Source organism: Bombina bombina, chromosome 6 (assembly GCF_027579735.1).
Source record: "Bombina bombina isolate aBomBom1 chromosome 6, aBomBom1.pri, whole genome shotgun sequence".
In the NCBI taxonomy this organism is placed as follows: Eukaryota; Metazoa; Chordata; class Amphibia; order Anura; family Bombinatoridae; genus Bombina; species Bombina bombina.
Genome location: NC_069504.1, coordinates 839,414,750 through 839,432,997, shown reverse-complemented (window position 1 = coordinate 839,432,997; position 18,248 = coordinate 839,414,750). Strand labels below are relative to the sequence as shown.

At 42.4% G+C, this 18,248-nt stretch overlaps 1 protein-coding gene across 1 annotated transcript in view; it reads left to right on the top strand.

Annotated features, from left to right (window-relative positions):
- Nucleotides 1-17,967, top strand: part of ANXA4 (annexin A4) — a 158,031-nt gene extending 140,064 nt beyond the window's left edge. Inside the window, exons 12-13 of the mRNA XM_053718226.1 lie at nt 8,470-8,592; nt 17,790-17,967. Of these exons, the coding sequence (XP_053574201.1) occupies nt 8,470-8,592; nt 17,790-17,849 (183 nt within the window). The 3' untranslated portion in view covers nt 17,850-17,967. The remainder of the gene's footprint in view (nt 1-8,469; nt 8,593-17,789) is intronic.
- The last annotated feature ends 281 nt before the right edge of the window (nt 17,968-18,248 follow it).

Sequence of the window (18,248 nt, the reverse complement as noted above, 5' to 3'; positions counted from 1 at the left end):
TTACCATAAAATATGGCGTAAATACTTATATTGGTGCGAATCCAAGAGTTACTCATGGAGTAAGGTTAGGATTCCTAGGATATTGTCTTTTCTACAAGAAGGTTTAGAAAAGGGTTTATCTGCTAGTTCGTTAAAGGGACAGATCTCAGCTCTGTCTATCCTTTTACACAAACGTCTGGCAGAAGTTCCAGACGTTCAGGCTTTTTGTCAGGCTTTGGCTAGGATTAAGCCTGTGTTTAAGACTGTTGCTCCGCCGTGGAGCTTAAACTTAGTTCTTAACGTTCTGCAAGGTGTTCCGTTTGAACCCCTTCATTCCATTGATATCAAGCTGTTATCTTGGAAAGTTCTGTTTTTAATGGCTATTTCCTCGGCTCGAAGAGTCTGAGTTATCGGCCTTACATTGTGATTCTCCTTATCTGATTTTTCATTCAGACAAGGTAGTTCTGCGTACTAAACCTGGGTTCTTACCTAAGTTAGTCACTAACAGGAATATCAATCAAGAGATTGTTGTTCCATCATTGTGCCCTAACCCTTCTTCAAAGAAGGAACGACTTCTGCACAATCTGGACGTCGTCCGTGCCCTGAAATTTTATTTGCAGGCAACTAAGGATTTTCGTCAAACTTCTTCCCTGTTTGTCGTTTATTCTGGACAGAGGAGAGGTCAAAAAGCTTTGGCTACCTCTCTCTCTTTTTGGCTTCGTAGCATAATACGTTTAGCATATGAGACTGCTGGACAGCAGCCTCCTGAAAGGATTACAGCTCATTCTACTAGAGCTGTGGCTTCCACTTGGGCCTTTAAGAATGAGGCCTCTGTTGAACAGATTTGCAAGGCTGCAACTTGGTCTTCACTTCATACTTTTTCAAAATTTTACAAATTTGACACTTTTGCTTCTTCGGAGGCTGTTTTTGGGAGAAAGGTTCTACAGGCAGTGGTTCCTTCCGTGTAAAGATCCTGCCTTTCCCTCCCGTCATCCGTGTACTTTTAGCTTTGGTATTGGTATCCCATAAGTAATGGATGACCCGTGGACTGACTACACTTAACAGGAGAAAACATAATTTATGCTTACCTGATAAATTCCTTTCTCCTGTAGTGTAGTCAGTCCACGGCCCGCCCTGTTATTTACGGCAGGTCTAAAAAAAAATTAACTTAAACTCCAGTCACCACTGCACCCTATAGTTTCTCCTTTCTCGTTTGGTTTCGGTCGAATGACTGGGTATGACGTAGAGGGGAGGAGCTATATAGCAGCTCTGCTTGGGTGATCCTCTTGCACTTCCTGTTAGGGAGGAGATATAATCCCATAAGTAATGGATGACCCGTGGACTGACTACACTACAGGAGAAAGGAATTTATCAGGTAAGCATAAATTATGTTTTTCTTATTGCACTATATCTTGCCCATAATTATGCATTTAACCCTGCAAAAATGGTTAAACACATAGTTGAAGTATGTTCTAAAGTAGCAATGCAATGAATGCCTATCACAGGTTGTATTCATCTCTGAAGGTTGCCACACTTCAGCTGACTATAACTATGATTTAGAATACAAATGAAGCACAAATATTAGTGCTTTCAAAAGCACTATCAATAGTGCTTCTATTTTTACACTCATAGTACACATCCAGTTATTTTTCATCACTTAAAGGGACACTAAACCCAATTTCTCTTGTTAGGTGTATCCAGTCCACGGATCATCCATTACTTGTGGGATATTCTCCTTCCCAACAGGAAGTTGCAAGAGGATCACCCACAGCAGAGGTGCTATATAGCTCCTCCCCTAACTGCCATATCCAGTCATTCTCTTGCAAGCTCTCAACATAGCTGGAGGTATTTAGAGGAAAGTGGTAAAATTTAGTTAGTTTTTTCTTCAATCAAAAGTTTATTGTTTTTAAATGGTACCGGAGTGTACTATTTTATCTCAGGCAGCGTTTAGAAGAAGAATCTGCCTGCGTTTTTCTATGATCTTAGCAGAAGTAACTAAGATCCACTGCCGTTCTCACATATGTCTGAGGAGTGAGGTAACTTCAGAGGGAGAATGGTGTGCAGGGTATCCTGCAATAAGGTATGTGCAGTTAAGTTTTTCTAGGGATGGAATTTGCTAGAAAATGCTGCTGATACCGGATTAATGTTAGTTAAAGCCTAAATACAGTGATTTAATAGCGACTAGTATCAGGCTTGCTATCAGAGGTATATACTCTGATTAATGTGCAATATAAAACGTTTGCTGGCATGTTTAATCGTTTTTATATATGCTTTGGTGATAAAACTTATTGGGGCCTAGTTTTTTCCACATGGCTGGCTTTATTTTTGCCTAGAAACAGTTTCCTGAGGCTTTCCACTGTTATAGTATAAAAGTTACAGTTGGTGCAGTTAAAATTACAAACTGTGACATTCAGCTTCCCTCAGCAGTCCCCTGCATGCTATAGGACATCTCTGAAGGGCTCAAAAGGCTTCAAAAGTAGGAGCTGTGGCAGTTGTTATGACTGTTTAAAAAACATATTTTTCGTTTTGTTAATTTGTTTTTTGTATTAAGGGGTTAATCATCCATTTGCAAGTGGGTGCAATGCTCTGCTAACTTGTTACATACACTGTAAAAATTTCGTTAGTTTAACTGCCTTTTTTCACTGTTATTTCAAATTTTGGAAAAATTTGTTTCTCTTAAAGGCACAGTAACGTGTTTTTTTTTTTTTATATTGCTTGTTAACTTAATTTAAAGTGTTTTCCAAGCTTGCTAGTCTCATTGCTAGTCTGTATAAACATGTCTGACATAGAGGAAACTCCTTGTTCATTATGTTTAAAAGCCATGGTGGAACCCCATAGGAGAATGTGTACTAAATGTATTGATTTCACTTTAAACAATAAAGATCAGCTGTTATCTTTAAAAGAATTATCACCAGAGGATTCTGACGAGGGGGAAGTTATGCCGACTAACTCTCCCCACGTGTCGGACCCTTTGACTCCCGCTCAAGGGACTCACGCTAAAATGGCGCCAAGTACATCAAAGACGCCCATAGCGATTACTTTGCAGGACATGGCGGCAATCATGGATAATACCCTGTCAGCGGTATTAGCCAGACTGCCTGAATTCAGAGGAAAACGCGATAGCTCTGGGGTTAGACGTAATACAGAGCGCGCAGATGTTTTAAGGCCCATGTCTGATACTGCGTCACAATATGCAGAAGCTGAGGAAGAGCTTCAGTCTGTGGGTGACGTCTCTGACTCGGGGAAACCTGATTCAGATATGTCTACTTTTAAATTTAAGCTTGAGAACCTCCGGGTGTTGCTTGGAGAGGTTTTAGCTGCTCTGAATGACTGTGACACAATTGCAGTGCCAGAGAAATTGTGTAGACTGGATAAATACGCGGTGCCGGCGTGTACTGACGTTTTTCCAATACCTAAAAGGTTTACAGAAATTATTACTAAGGAGTGGGACAGACCCGGTGTGCTGTTTTCCCCCCCTCCTATTTTTAGAAAAATGTTTCCAATAGACGCCACCACACGGGACTTATGGCAGACGGTCCCTAAGGTGGAGGGAGCAGTTTCTACTTTAGCAAAGCGTACCACTATCCCTGTCGAGGACAGTTGTGCTTTTTCAGATCCAATGGATAAAAAATTAGGTTACCTTAAGAAAATGTTTATTCAACAAGGTTTTATCCTGCAGCCCCTTGCATGCATTGCTCCTGTCACTGCTGCTGCGGCGTTCTGGTTTGAGTCTCTGGAAGAGGCCTTTCAGACAGCTACTCCATTGACTGAAATACTTGACAAGCTTAGAACACTTAAGCTAGCTAATTCTTTTGTTTCTGATGCCATTGTTCATTTGACTAAACTAACGGCAAAGAATTCTGGATTCGCCATCCAGGCGCGTACGGCGCTATGGCTTAAATCTTGGTCAGCTGACGTGACTTCAAAGTCTAAATTACTTAACATTCCCTTCAAGGGGCAGACCCTATTCGGGCCTGGTTTGAAGGAAATTATTGCTGACATTACTGGAGGTAAGGGTCATACCCTTCCTCAGGACAGGGCCAAATCAAGGGCCAAACAGTCTAATTTTCGTGCCTTTCGAAACTTCAAGGCAGGTGCAGCATCAACTTCCTCTGCTACAAAACAAGAGGGAACTTTTGCGGAATCCAAGCCGGCCTGGAAATATAACCAGGCCTGGAGCAAAGGCAAGCAGGCCAGAAAGCCTGCTGCTGCCTCTAAGACAGCATGAAGGAACGGCCCCCTATCCGGCAACGGATCTAGTAGGGGGCAGACTTTCTCTCTTCGCCCAGGCGTGGGCAAGAGATGTTCAGGATCCCTGGGCGTTGGAGATCATATCTCAGGGATATCTTCTGGACTTCAAAGCTTCCCCCCCACAAGGGAGATTTCACCTTTCGAGATTATCTGTAAACCAGATAAAGAAAGAGGCATTCTTACGCTGTGTGCAAGACCTCCTAATAATGGGAGTGATCCATCCACTTCCACAGATGGAACAAGGACAGGAATTTTATTCAAATCTGTTTGTGGTTCCCAAAAAAGAGGGAACCTTCAGACCAATTTTGGATCTAAAGATCTTAAACAAATTCCTCAGAGTTCCATCGTTCAAAATGGAAACTATTCGGACAATCCTACCTATGATCCAGGAGGGTCAGTACATGACAACATTGGATTTGAAGGATGCTTACCTTCACATACCGATTCACAAAGATCATCATCGGTTCCTAAGGTTTGCCTTTCTAGACAGGCATTACCAGTTTGTGGCTCTTCCCTTCGGGTTAGCTACAGCCCCAAGAATTTTTACAAAGGTTCTGGGGTCTCTTCTGGCAGTCCTAAGACCACGGGGCATAGCAGTGGCCCCTTATCTAGACGACATCCTGATACAGGCGTCAAACTTCCAAATTGCCAAATCTCATACGGACATAGTGTTGGCATTTCTGAGGTCGTATGGGTGGAAAGTGAACGAGCGAAAATTTACCTGACAGAGTCCAGGTTATCAAAGCTTCTAAATTCCTGCCGTGTTCTTCACTACATTCCGCGCCCTTCGGTGGCTCAGTGCATGGAAGTGATCGGCTTAATGGTAGCGGCGATGGACATAGTGCCATTTGCGCGCCTACATCTCAGACCGCTGCAATTATGCATGCTCAGTCAGTGGAATGGGGATTACACAGATTTGTCCCCTCTGCTAAATCTGGATCAAGAGACCAGAGATTCTCTTCTCTGGTGGCTATCTCGGGTCCATCTGTCCAAAGGTATGACCTTTCGCAGGCCAGATTGGACAATTGTAACAACAGATGCCAGCCTTCTAGTTTGGGGTGCAGTCTGGAATTCCCTGAAGGCTCAGGGATCGTGGACTCAGGAGGAGAAACGCCTCTCAATAAATATTCTGGAGTTAAGAGCAATATTCATTGCTCTTCTAGCTTGGCCTCAGTTAGCAACCCTGAGGTTCATCAGATTTCAGTCGGACAACATCACGACTGTGGCTTACATCAACCATCAAGGGGGGACCAGGAGCTCCCTAGCGATGTTAGAAGTCTCCAAGATAATTCGCTGGGCAGAGACTCACTCTTGCCATCTATCAGCGTGTAGAGAACTGGGAGGCGGATTTTCTAAGTCGTCAGACTTAGTGGGAACTCCATCCGGAGGTGTTTGCTCAATTGGTTCATCGTTGGGGCACACCAGAATTGGATCTCATGGTGTCTCGCCAGAACGCCAAGCTTCCTTGTTACGGATCCAGGTCCAGGGACCCAGAAGCGATGCTGATAGATGCTCTAGCAGCACCGTGGTTCTTAAACCTGGCTTATGTGTTTCCACCGTTTCCTCTGCTCCCTCGACTGATTGCCAAAATCAAACAGGAGAGAGCATTGGTGATCTTGATCGCGCCTGCGTGGCCACGCAGGACCTGGTATGCAGACCTGGTGGACATGTCATCCTTTCCACCTTGGCCTCTGCCTCTGAGACAAGACCTTCTACTACAAGGTCCTTTCAACCATCCAAATCTAATTTCTCTGAGACTGACTGCCTGGAGATTGAACGCTTGATTTTATCAAGGCGTGGCTTCTCCGAGTCGGTCATTGATACCTTAATACAGGCACGAAAGCCTGTAACCAGGAAAATCTACCTTAAGATATGGTGCAAATATCTTCATTAGTGTGAATCCAAGAATTACTCATGGAGTAAGGTTAGGATTCCTAGGATATTGTCCTTTCTCCAAGAGGGTTTGGATAAAGGATTATCAGCTAGTTCTTTAAAGGGACAGATTTCTGCTCTGTCTATCCTTTTGCACAAGTGTCTGGCAGAGGTTCCAGACGTCCAGGCATTTTGTCAGGCTTTGGTTAGAATTAAGCCTCTGTTTAAACCGGTTGCTCCTCCATGGAGCTTAAACTTGGTTCTTAAGGTTCTTCATGGAGTTCCGTTTGAACCCCTTCATTCCATTGATATCAAACTTTTATCTTGGAAAGTTCTGTTTTTGATGGCTATTTCCTCGGCTCGTAGAGTCTCTGAGTTATCAGCTTTACAATGTGATTCTCCTTATCTGATTTTCCATACAGATAAAGTAGTTCTGCGTACAAAACCTGGGTTTTTACCTAAGGTAGTTTCCAACAAGAATATCAATCAAGAGATTGTTGTTCCATCATTGTGTCCTAATCCTCCTTCAAAGAAGGAACGTCTTTTACATAATTTGGACGTAGTCCGTGCTTTAAAGTTTTACTTGCAAGCGACTAAAGATTTTCGTTAAACATCTTCCCTGTTTGTTGTTTACTCTGGACAGACGAGAGGTCAAAAGGCTTCGGCAACCTCTTTCTTTTTGGCTTCGGAGCGTAATACACTTAGCTTATGAGACTGCTGGACAGCAGCCCCCTGAAAGGATTACAGCTCATTCTACTAGAGCTGTCGCTTCCACCTGGGCCTTTAAAAATGAGGCTTCTGTTGAACAGATTTGCAAAGCGGCGACTTGGTCTTCGCTTCATACCTTTTCAAAATTTTACAAATTTGATACTTTTGCTTCTTCGGAGGCTATTTTTGGGAGAAAGGTTCTACAGGCAGTGGTCCCTTCCGTTTAAGTACCTGCCTTGTCCCTCCCTTCATCCATGTACTTTAGCTTTGGTATTGGTATCCCACAAGTAATGGATGATCCGTGGACTGGATACACCTAACAAGAGAAAACATAATTTATGCTTACCTGATAAATTTATTTCTCTTGTGGTGTATCCAGTCCACGGCCCGCCCTGTCCTTTTAAGGCAGGTCTAAATTTTAAACTACAGTCACCACTGCACCCTATGGTTTCTCCTTTCTCGGCTAGTTTCGGTCGAATGACTGGATATGGCAGTTAGGGGAGGAGCTATATAGCAGCTCTGCTGTGGGTGATCCTCTTGCAACTTCCTGTTGGGAAGGAGAATATCCCACAAGTAATGGATGATCCGTGGACTGGATACACCACAAGAGAAATAAATTTATCAGGTAAGCATAAATTATGTTTTTTTTCTTTCACGATTCAGATAGAGCATGCAACTTTCTAATTTACTCCTATTATCACTTTTTCTTTGTTCTCTTGCTATCTTTATTTAAAAAGCATGAATGTGATGCCGGCCCATTTTTGGTTGAGAACCTGGGTTATGCTTGCTTATTTGTGGGTAAACGTAAGCCTTTAATAAGCAAGCGCTATCCATGGTGCTGAACCTAAAATGGGCTGGCTGCTAAGATTTTCATTTCTGCTTTTAAAATAAAGATAGCAAGAGAACGAAGAAAATTTGATAATAGTAGTAACATAGAAAGTTGCTTAAAATTTCATGCTCTATTTGAATCCTGAAAGAAAAAGTTTGGGTTTAGTGTCCCTTTAAGGAATCGTATGGTGTGCTCTAAGTTCATCATGTCAGAGGGTGTGTGTGCTGTAAATCTCTCAAATAACAGTTCTATTGGGGCGCGCAGTAAAAGTTGATAGTGCAGCTTTTCACTTATTTCTGTGCTATACTAGTAATAAACTGCAGGTCTGAAAAAGCATTACATTTTGCTTGAGTGCCACACTTAACTCGCTACTTGTAATATGAGTGCAGTGAGCATGCTAATAGTGCTCCTTACAATATCCATTAAAAGTATAGAGCGCGCTTAAAAAAACGTTTACTTGTAATTCCAGATTTTGCATTATTCTTCCACAGGAGACTGAGCGCAAGATAACGCACCCTTGGCTTTAGACTGCGCTCTACTTGTACAATAGCCCTATATGTTTAAGCCCTTTGCATGGTTATATACAAAAAACAGTGCACTAATAAGACACATTTCTCATTGTAGATTTATTTTCTATATATATATATATATGATTTGTATGTTTATATATTCTCATGGATTACAAATTTTCTTTAGTTTTTTTTAAGGGAGTAATCCAATGTTCTTAAATATAGAAAGATGGCTGCTATAACTGACAATGTTGCAGACTGATGTATTTGAAGGTTTATTCCAGCAGGCACCTGATACCTTTTTCATCATTTATTTAACAGGGCTTGGGTACGGATGACAACACTTTGATCAGAGTTATGGTTTCTCGCTGTGAGATTGACCTGCTGGAAATCCGCTCAGAGTTCAAGAAACTGTACGGAAAATCACTGCATTCCTTCATCAAGGTAAGATTCATCCTCGCTTCATGCTCATTGTTGTCAAATATCTGCAGTTGTAATTATGGGAGCGAGAATTACATATCATTTGACCTTTCATAGTGTATAATTTCTCCAACATAGGTGTGTCCGGTCCACGGCGTCATCCTTACTTGTGGGATATTCTCTTCCCCAACAGGAAATGGCAAAGAGCCCAGCAAAGCTGGTCACATGATCCCTCCTAGGCTCCGCCTACCCCAGTCATTCTCTTTGCCGTTGTACAGGCAACATCTCCACGGAGATGGCTTAGAGTTTTTTAGTGTTTAACTGTAGTTTTTATTATTCAATCAAGAGTTTGTTATTTTAAAATAGTGCTGGTATGTACTATTTACTCAGAAACAGAAAAGAGATGAAGATTTCTGTTTGTATGAGGAAAATGATTTTAGCAACCGTTACTAAAATCCATGGCTGTTCCACACAGGACTGTTGAGAGGAATTAACTTCAGTTGGGGGAACAGTGAGCAGTCTCTTGCTGCTTGAGGTATGACACATTCTAACAAGACGATGTAATGCTGGAAGCTGTCATTTTCCCTATGGGATCCGGTAAGCCATGTTTATTAAGATTGTAAATAAGGGCTTCACAAGGGCTTATTAAGACTGTAGACTTTTTCTGGGCTAAATCGATTCATTATTAACACATATTTAGCCTTGAGGAATCGTTTAATCTGGGTATTTTGATAAGATTATATCGGCAGGCACTTTTTTAGACACCTTTCTCTTTAGGGGCTTTCCCAAATCATAGGCAGAGCCTCATTTTCGCGCCGGTGTTGCGCACTTGTTTTTGAGAGGCATGACATGCAGTCGCATGTGTGAGGAGCTCTGATACATAGAAAAGACTTTCTGAAGGCGTCATTTGGTATCGTATTCCCCTTTGGGCTTGGTTGGGTCTCAGCAAAGCAGATACCAGGGACTGTAAAGGGGTTAAAGTTAAAAACGGCTCCGGTTCCGTTATTTTAAGGGTTAAAGCTTCCAAATTTGGTGTGCAATACTTTTAAGGCTTTAAGACACTGTGGTGAATTTTGAACAATTCCTTCATATTTTTTCGCAATTGCAGTAATAAAGTGTGTTCAGTTTAAAATTTAAAGTGACAGTAACGGTTTTATTTTAAAACGTTTTTTGTACTTTGTTATCAAGTTTAAGCCTGTTTAACATGTCTGAACTACCAGATAGACTGTGTTCTGAATGTGGGGAAGCCAGAGTTCCTTCTCATTTAAATAAATGTGATTTATGTGACAATGACAATGATGCCCAAGATGATTCCTCAAGTGAGGGGAGTAAGCATGGTACTGCATCATTCCCTCCTTCGTCTACACGAGTCTTGCCCACTCAGGAGGCCCCTAGTACATCTAGCGCGCCAATACTCCTTACTATGCAACAATTAACGGCTGTAATGGATAATTCTGTCAAAAACATTTTAGCCAAAATGCACACTTATCAGCGTAAGCGCGACTGCTCTGTTTTAGATACTGAAGAGCATGACGACGCTGATAATAATGGTTCTGAAGGGCCCCTAAACCAGTCTGATGGGGCCAGGGAGGTTTTGTCTGAGGGAGAAATTACTGATTCAGGGAACATTTCTCAACAAGCTGAACCTGATGTGATTACGTTTAAATTTAAGTTGGAACATCTCCGCATTCTGCTTAAGGAGGTATTATCCACTCTGGATGATTGTGACAAGTTGGTCATCCCAGAGAAACTATGTAAAATGGACAAGTTCCTAGAGGTCCCGGGGCTCCCAGAAGCTTTTCCTATACCCAAGCGGGTGGCGGACATTGTAAATAAAGAATGGGAAAGGCCCGGTATTCCTTTCGTCCCTCCCCCCATATTTAAAAAATTGTTTCCTATGGTCGACCCCAGAAAGGACTTATGGCAGACAGTCCCCAAGGTCGAGGGAGCGGTTTCCACTTTAAACAAACGCACCACTATACCCATAGAAGATAGTTGTGCTTTCAAAGATCCTATGGATAAAAAATTAGAAGGTTTACTTAAAAAGATGTTTGTTCAGCAGGGTTACCTTCTACAACCAATTTCATGCATTGTCCCTGTCGCTACAGCCGCGTGTTTCTGGTTCGATGAGCTGGTAAAGGCGGTCGATAGTGATTCTCCTCCTTATGAGGAGATTATGGACAGAATCAATGCTCTCAAATTGGCTAATTCTTTCACCCTAGACGCCACTTTGCAATTGGCTAGGTTAGCGGCTAAGAATTCTGGGTTTGCTATTGTGGCGCGCAGAGCGCTTTGGTTGAAATCTTGGTCAGCTGATGCGTCTTCCAAGAACAAGCTACTTAACATTCCTTTCAAGGGGAAAACGCTGTTTGGCCCTGACTTGAAAGAGATTATCTCTGATATCACTGGGGGTAAGGGCCATGCCCTTCCTCAGGATCGGCCTTTCAAGGCCAAAAATAAAACGAATTTTCGTCCCTTTCGTAGAAACGGACCAGCCCAAAGTGCTACGTCCTCTAAGCAAGAGGGTAATACTTCTCAAGCCAAGCCAGCTTGGAGACCAATGCAAGGCTGGAACAAGGGAAAGCAGGCCAAGAAACCTGCCACTGCTACCAAGACAGCATGAAATGTTGGCCCCCGATCCGGGACCGGATCTGGTGGGGGGCAGACTCTCTCTCTTCGCTCGGGCTTGGGCAAGAGATGTTCTGGATCCTTGGGCGCTAGAAATAGTCTCCCAAGGTTATCTTCTGGAATTCAAGGGGCTTCCCCCAAGGGGGAGGTTCCACAGGTCTCAGTTGTCTTCAGACCACATAAAAAGACAGGCATTCTTACGTTGTGTAGAAGACCTGTTAAAAATGGGAGTGATTCATCCTGTTCCATTAGGAGAACAAGGGATGGGGTTCTACTCCAATCTGTTCATAGTTCCCAAAAAAGAGGGAACGTTCAGACCAATCTTAGATCTCAAGATCTTAAACAAGTTTCTCAAGGTTCCATCGTTCAAAATGGAAACCATTCGAACAATTCTTCCTTCCATCCAGGAAGGTCAATTCATGACCACGGTGGATTTAAAGGATGCGTATCTACATATTCCTATCCACAAGGAACATCATCGGTTCCTAAGGTTCGCATTCCTGGACAAGCATTACCAGTTCGTGGCGCTTCCTTTCGGATTAGCCACTGCTCCAAGGATTTTCACAAAGGTACTAGGGTCCCTTCTAGCTGTGCTAAGACCAAGGGGCATTGCCGTAGTACCTTACTTGGACGACATTCTGATTCAAGCGTCGTCCCTTCCTCAAGCAAAGGCTCACACGGACATTGTCCTGGCCTTTCTCAGATCTCACGGATGGAAAGTGAACGTGGAAAAGAGTTCTCTATCTCCGTCAACAAGGGTTCCCTTCTTGGGGACAATAATAGACTCCTTAGAAATGAGGATTTTTCTGACAGAGGCCAGAAAAACAAAACTTCTAGACTCTTGTCGGATACTTCATTCCGTTCCTCTTCCTTCCATAGCGCAGTGCATGGAAGTGATAGGTTTGATGGTAGCGGCAATGGACATAGTTCCTTTTGCGCGCATTCATCTAAGACCATTACAACTGTGCATGCTCGGTCAGTGGAATGGGGACTATACAAACTTGTCTCCGAGGATACAAGTAAATCAGAGGACCAGAGACTCACTCCGTTGGTGGCTGTCCCTGGACAACCTGTCACAAGGGATGACCTTCCGCAGACCAGAGTGGGTCATTGTCACGACCGACGCCAGTCTGATGGGCTGGGGCGCGGTCTGGGGATCCCTGAAAGCTCAGGGTCTTTGGTCTCGGGAAGAATCTCTTCTACCGATAAATATTCTGGAACTGAGAGCGATATTCAATGCTCTCAAGGCTTGGCCTCAGCTAGCGAGGGCCAAGTTCATACGGTTTCAATCAGACAACATGACAACTGTTGCGTACATCAACCATCAGGGGGGAACAAGGAGTTCCCTGGCGATGGAAGAAGTGACCAAAATCATTCTATGGGCGGAGTCTCACTCCTGCCACCTGTCTGCTATCCACATCCCAGGAGTGGAAAATTGGGAAGCGGATTTTCTGAGTCGTCAGACATTGCATCCGGGGGAGTGGGAACTCCATCCGGAAATCTTTGCCCAAGTCACTCAACTGTGGGGCATTCCAGACATGGATCTGATGGCCTCTCGTCAGAACTTCAAAGTTCCTTGCTACGGGTCCAGATCCAGGGATCCCAAGGCGGCTCTAGTGGATGCACTAGTAGCACCTTGGACCTTCAAACTAGCTTATGTATTCCCGCCGTTTCCTCTCATCCCCAGGCTGGTAGCCAGGATCAATCAGGAAAGGGCGTCGGTGATCTTGATAGCTCCTGCGTGGCCACGCAGGACTTGGTATGCAGATCTGGTGAATATGTCATCGGCTCCACCATGGAAGCTACCTTTGAGACGAGACCTTCTTGTTCAAGGTCCGTTCGAACATCCGAATCTGGTCTCACTCCAGCTGACTGCTTGGAGATTGAACGCTTGATCTTATCGAAGCGAGGGTTCTCAGATTCTGTTATCGATACTCTTGTTCAGGCCAGAAAGCCTGTAACTAGAAAGATTTACCACAAAATTTGGAAAAAATATATCTGTTGGTGTGAATCTAAAGGATTCCCTTGGGACAAGGTTAAGATTCCTAAGATTCTATCCTTCCTTCAAGAAGGATTGGAAAAAGGATTATCTGCAAGTTCCCTGAAGGGACAGATTTCTGCCTTGTCTGTGTTACTTCACAAAAAGCTGGCAGCTGTGCCAGATGTTCAAGCCTTTGTTCAGGCTCTGGTTAGAATCAAGCCTGTTTACAAACCTTTGACTCCTCCTTGGAGTCTCAACTTAGTTCTTTCAGTTCTTCAGGGGGTTCCGTTTGAACCCTTACATTCCGTTGATATTAAGTTATTATCTTGGAAAGTTTTGTTTTTGGTTGCAATTTCTTCTGCTAGAAGAGTTTCAGAATTATCTGCTCTGCAGTGTTCTCCTCCTTATCTGGTGTTCCATGCAGATAAGGTGGTTTTACGTACTAAACCTGGTTTTCTTCCAAAAGTTGTTTCTAACAAAAACATTAACCAGGAGATTATCGTACCTTCTCTGTGTCCGAAACCAGTTTCGAAGAAGGAACGTTTGTTGCACAATTTGGATGTTGTTCGCGCTCTAAAATTCTATTTAGATGCTACAAAGGATTTTAGACAAACATCTTCCTTGTTTGTTGTTTATTCCGGTAAAAGGAGAGGTCAAAAAGCAACTTCTACCTCTCTCTCTTTTTGGATTAAAAGCATCATCAGATTGGCTTACGAGACTGCCGGACGGCAGCCTCCCGAAAGAATCACAGCTCATTCCACTAGGGCTGTGGCTTCCACATGGGCCTCCAAGAACGAGGCTTCTGTTGATCAGATATGTAGGGCAGCGACTTGGTCTTCACTGCACACTTTTACCAAATTTTACAAGTTTGATACTTTTGCTTCTTCTGAGGCTATTTTTGGGAGAAAGGTTTTGCAAGCCGTGGTGCCTTCCATCTAGGTGACCTGTTTTGCTCCCTCCCATCATCCGTGTCCTAAAGCTTTGGTATTGGTTCCCACAAGTAAGGATGACGCCGTGGACCGGACACACCTATGTTGGAGAAAACAGAATTTATGTTTACCTGATAAATTACTTTCTCCAACGGTGTGTCCGGTCCACGGCCCGCCCTGGTTTTTTAATCAGGTCTGATAATTTATTTTCTTTAACTACAGTCACCACGGTATCATATGGTTTCTCCTATGCAAATATTCCTCCTTAACGTCGGTCGAATGACTAGGGTAGGCGGAGCCTAGGAGGGATCATGTGACCAGCTTTGCTGGGCTCTTTGCCATTTCCTGTTGGGGAAGAGAATATCCCACAAGTAAGGATGACGCCGTGGACCGGACACACCGTTGGAGAAAGTAATTTATCAGGTAAACATAAATTCTGTTTTTAAACAACTTTCCAATTTAGTTATATTATCAAATGTGCTTCTTTTTCTTGGTATCCTTTGTTAAATGCATACCTAGGTAGGCTCAGGACCAGCAATGCAATGCTAGGAGCTAGCTGCTGAATTGTTTTCTCACCCAATGTGCTCAGCCAGCTCCCAGTAGAGCATTGCTGCTCCTTCAACAAAGGACACCAAAAAAATTAAAGGGACAAAATACATATATGCTAAGCTGACTAGAAAATATCACATGAACATCACTATATACAAAATATCTCCAGTTACTCTTTTTTTCTGTCATCTTCATGTTGGGGAGGAAAAACAGCTAATCAGCATCATCAGTGCTGAGTTCACACTTTGCTTTACTGCAATCTTATGGGATTTTACTTAAATCTCACGAGAATTAATTGTAAACTTCAAAAAACTGAGGTGGGAAATAAAGGGATGCTGCCTGCACATGCTGGATGCAATCTCCCTTTTGCAAGTCCCGGGACTAGCATCCTGATTGGATGCTTAAAGTCTCTACATTGGGATGTGACTACTGAAAAAAAAAATGTTAGGTAAAATATCTTCCTATTTTACACAGCGATGTCCATGTGATATTTTCTAGTCTGCTTTTTACTGATAAGTAGCATCACTTTCAAGTGCTTCAACATTTTGGTATCATGTCCCTTTAAAGGGACAGTCAAGTCCAAAAAAAACTTTCATGTTTCAAATAGGGCACGTAATTTTAAACAACTTTCCAATTTACTTTTATCACCAATTTTGCTTTGTTCTCTTGGTATTCTTAGTTGAAAGCTAAACCTAGGAGGTTCATATGCTAATTTCTTAGACCTTGAAGGCCGCCTCTAATCTAAATGCATTTTGATAGTTTTTCACCACTAGAGGGCATTAGTTCACGTGTTTCATATAGATAACCTTGAGCTCATGCACGTAAATTTACCATGGAGACAGCTCTGATTGGCTAAAATGCAAGTCTGTCAAAAGAACTTAAATAAGGGGGCAGTCTGCTGAGGCTTAGATAAAAAGGTAATTACAGAGGTAAAATGTGTATAATTATAACTGTTGGTTATGCAAAACTGGGGAATTGGTAATTAAGGGATTATCTTTTTTTTTTTTTTTTTTTTTTTTTTTAAAACAACAAAAATTCTGGTGTTGACTAACCCTTTAAGTAATTTTGATAAAAGGTGGCTGGTTTGGATTACTGATTGGGGCACTAATAAGCATATTAGGTGGAAGGGGGGTATTGGGATTACCATAGGGGGCGCTGGTAGTTAAAGAGTGGAAGAGGAAGCTAGTGAGCCCATACAGGTATAATTATCGTAATTTGTTCTGCTTTATCCTAGATGCGAAAAACAAAACAATACGCTTTTTCGGATTTGATAGCTCAGGTTTATCAGCAACTTACACTTTCTTTTACTAAGATAAATTGCAACCACTTGTACTGTAGGTTTGCATTATTTGCTTTGCCAGCGCTGTACATTAACTGCACAGTTTAGAATTATGGTGTAGTAGCAGGAAACACAGCAAAGTAGCTTTGTACATTAGGCAACCATCAAAGGTTTTTAAAGGGACATTAAACACTCATTTTTTTCTTTGCATAAATGTTTTGTAGATCTATTTTTGTATAGCCCATAAAGTTGTTGTGTGTTTTTTTTTAAAATTGATAGTTTTGCTTATTTTTAAATAACATTGCTCTGATTTTCAGACTCCTAATCAAGCCCCAAAGTTTTAGAATACCGACGTATACCTACTCCAGCTTGCTTCTGTTTGTGTAAAGGTTTTTTTCATATGCAAAGAGAGGGGGGAGGGTCTGATATTTCCCACTTGCAGTGGGTGTTCCAGTAACCTTTTTAAACGGTTTTATACTGGATTTTATATCCGTATCTGTGCATATTATTCTTTATAGTAGTGTCTATTACATGCAGTTATATGAAAATTGGTGTATACTGTCCCTTTAAGTCTGTTATCAGAAATAATCTGGTCACTACATAACACTTTGGTAAGTAGAATACACTTTCTAGAAGTTGATTTATCGTGCAGTAGTTAAACTACACACCAAGCTAAGAAATCAACTCCAGATTGCCAACTGTTGAGATCAGTCAGGCAAATAGGACCTGGGCCGAGGGACCAGCAAGTAGGAGGCCCTCAAATGGCATCTCCACGGATCCTAGTGTGTTCCTTAAAGGGACACTGAACCCAATTTTTTTCTTTTGTGATTCAGATAGAACATGCAATTTTAAGCAACTTTCTAATTTACTCCAATTATCAATTTTTCTTTGTTCTCTTGCTATCTTTATTTCAAAAAGGCATCTAAGCTATTTTTTGGTTTAGGACCCTGGACAGCACTTGTTTATTGGTGGGTGAATTTATCCACCAATCGGCAAGAACAACCCAGGTTGTTCACCAAAAATGGGCCGGAATTTAAACTTACATTCTTGATTTTTAAATAAAGATACCAAGAGAATGAAGAACATTTGATAATAGGAGTAAATTAGAAAGTTACTTAAAATGTCGTGCTCTCTGAATCACAAAAGAAAAAAATTGGGTTCAGTGTCCCTTTAAGCTGGTGTTTTCAGTTGCCCTATCAGTAACTAAGCAGTTAATGGGGGTTTAGTGGGGGCCCTGGAGTGTGGGGGGTCCTGCCGGGGGTCTGTTGCTGTGAGGGCCATGGAGTGTGGGGTCTGGCCCTGAAGGTTGGAGGCCCTTTCTCTGGCCCTTAATGTTGGGAGTCCTGGCACTGGAGGTTGAGGGGCATTTTGGGGGCAGGGCAGGGAGGCTACCATGTTTATTTGCATAGCATTGAATACATTTGGGTCAGTGTGAGACAGTTTTCCTGGGGCCTTGATTGGTCACAGTCTGCCCCTGGTGTGCAGTGGGGGCATGACAGGTCAGGGCCCACCAGCAGGGCTATCACGGCCCGGTACTGGGCCACGGCCCGGCTGTTGAGAAACCAGGGTTTAGAAGACTCTTGCACAGTCACTATAGACTTTAAATAGCTTGTATCAATCCTTTATATTGTATTGTCATTATCTTTATTAGGCTTGTGCACTGCTGGTCTGAATATTATTTTTATAGGGTACATTACAGGGCCACCAATGGTGAGTTTATATAACCAAGAGGGCAGTGACCTAAAAATGTTTGGGAACCACTCACTGTTCCATCTGAATCCTGAAAGAATAAAATTGGGTTTCATGGCCCTTAATGCTATCCATATTTGTTTTAACATTTGTATTTTCTTTGCAGGGAGACTGTTCGGGAGATTACAGGAAGGTGCTTCTAAAACTTTGTGGAGGAGAAGATTAACTTTTGACCATCATTGAAATTGATCTGTCTTCATGAAATCACATTGTGTACATCATATGTCCCTTTCAATATATAACTTCCAAAAAACTTATAATAAATTCAACCTTTTTACAAGTAATCAATGTGTAGTTTTTTGTTTTAATATACATTAAATTGACATTGTACTTTAAAGTTTTCTCCCTTTTTAATGTATTCCCAGTGGCACTTTTAACCTGCTGAAGTGTATTTGTTTGCAAACAGCTCCTGCACTTTTATTTTGTTATTTGAAATAGCTACTTTCTCCAACATAGGTGTGTCCGGTCCACGGCGTCATCCTTACTTGTGGGATATTCTCTTCCCCAACAGGAAATGGCAAAGAGCCCAGCAAAGCTGGTCACATGATCCCTCCTAGGCTCCGCC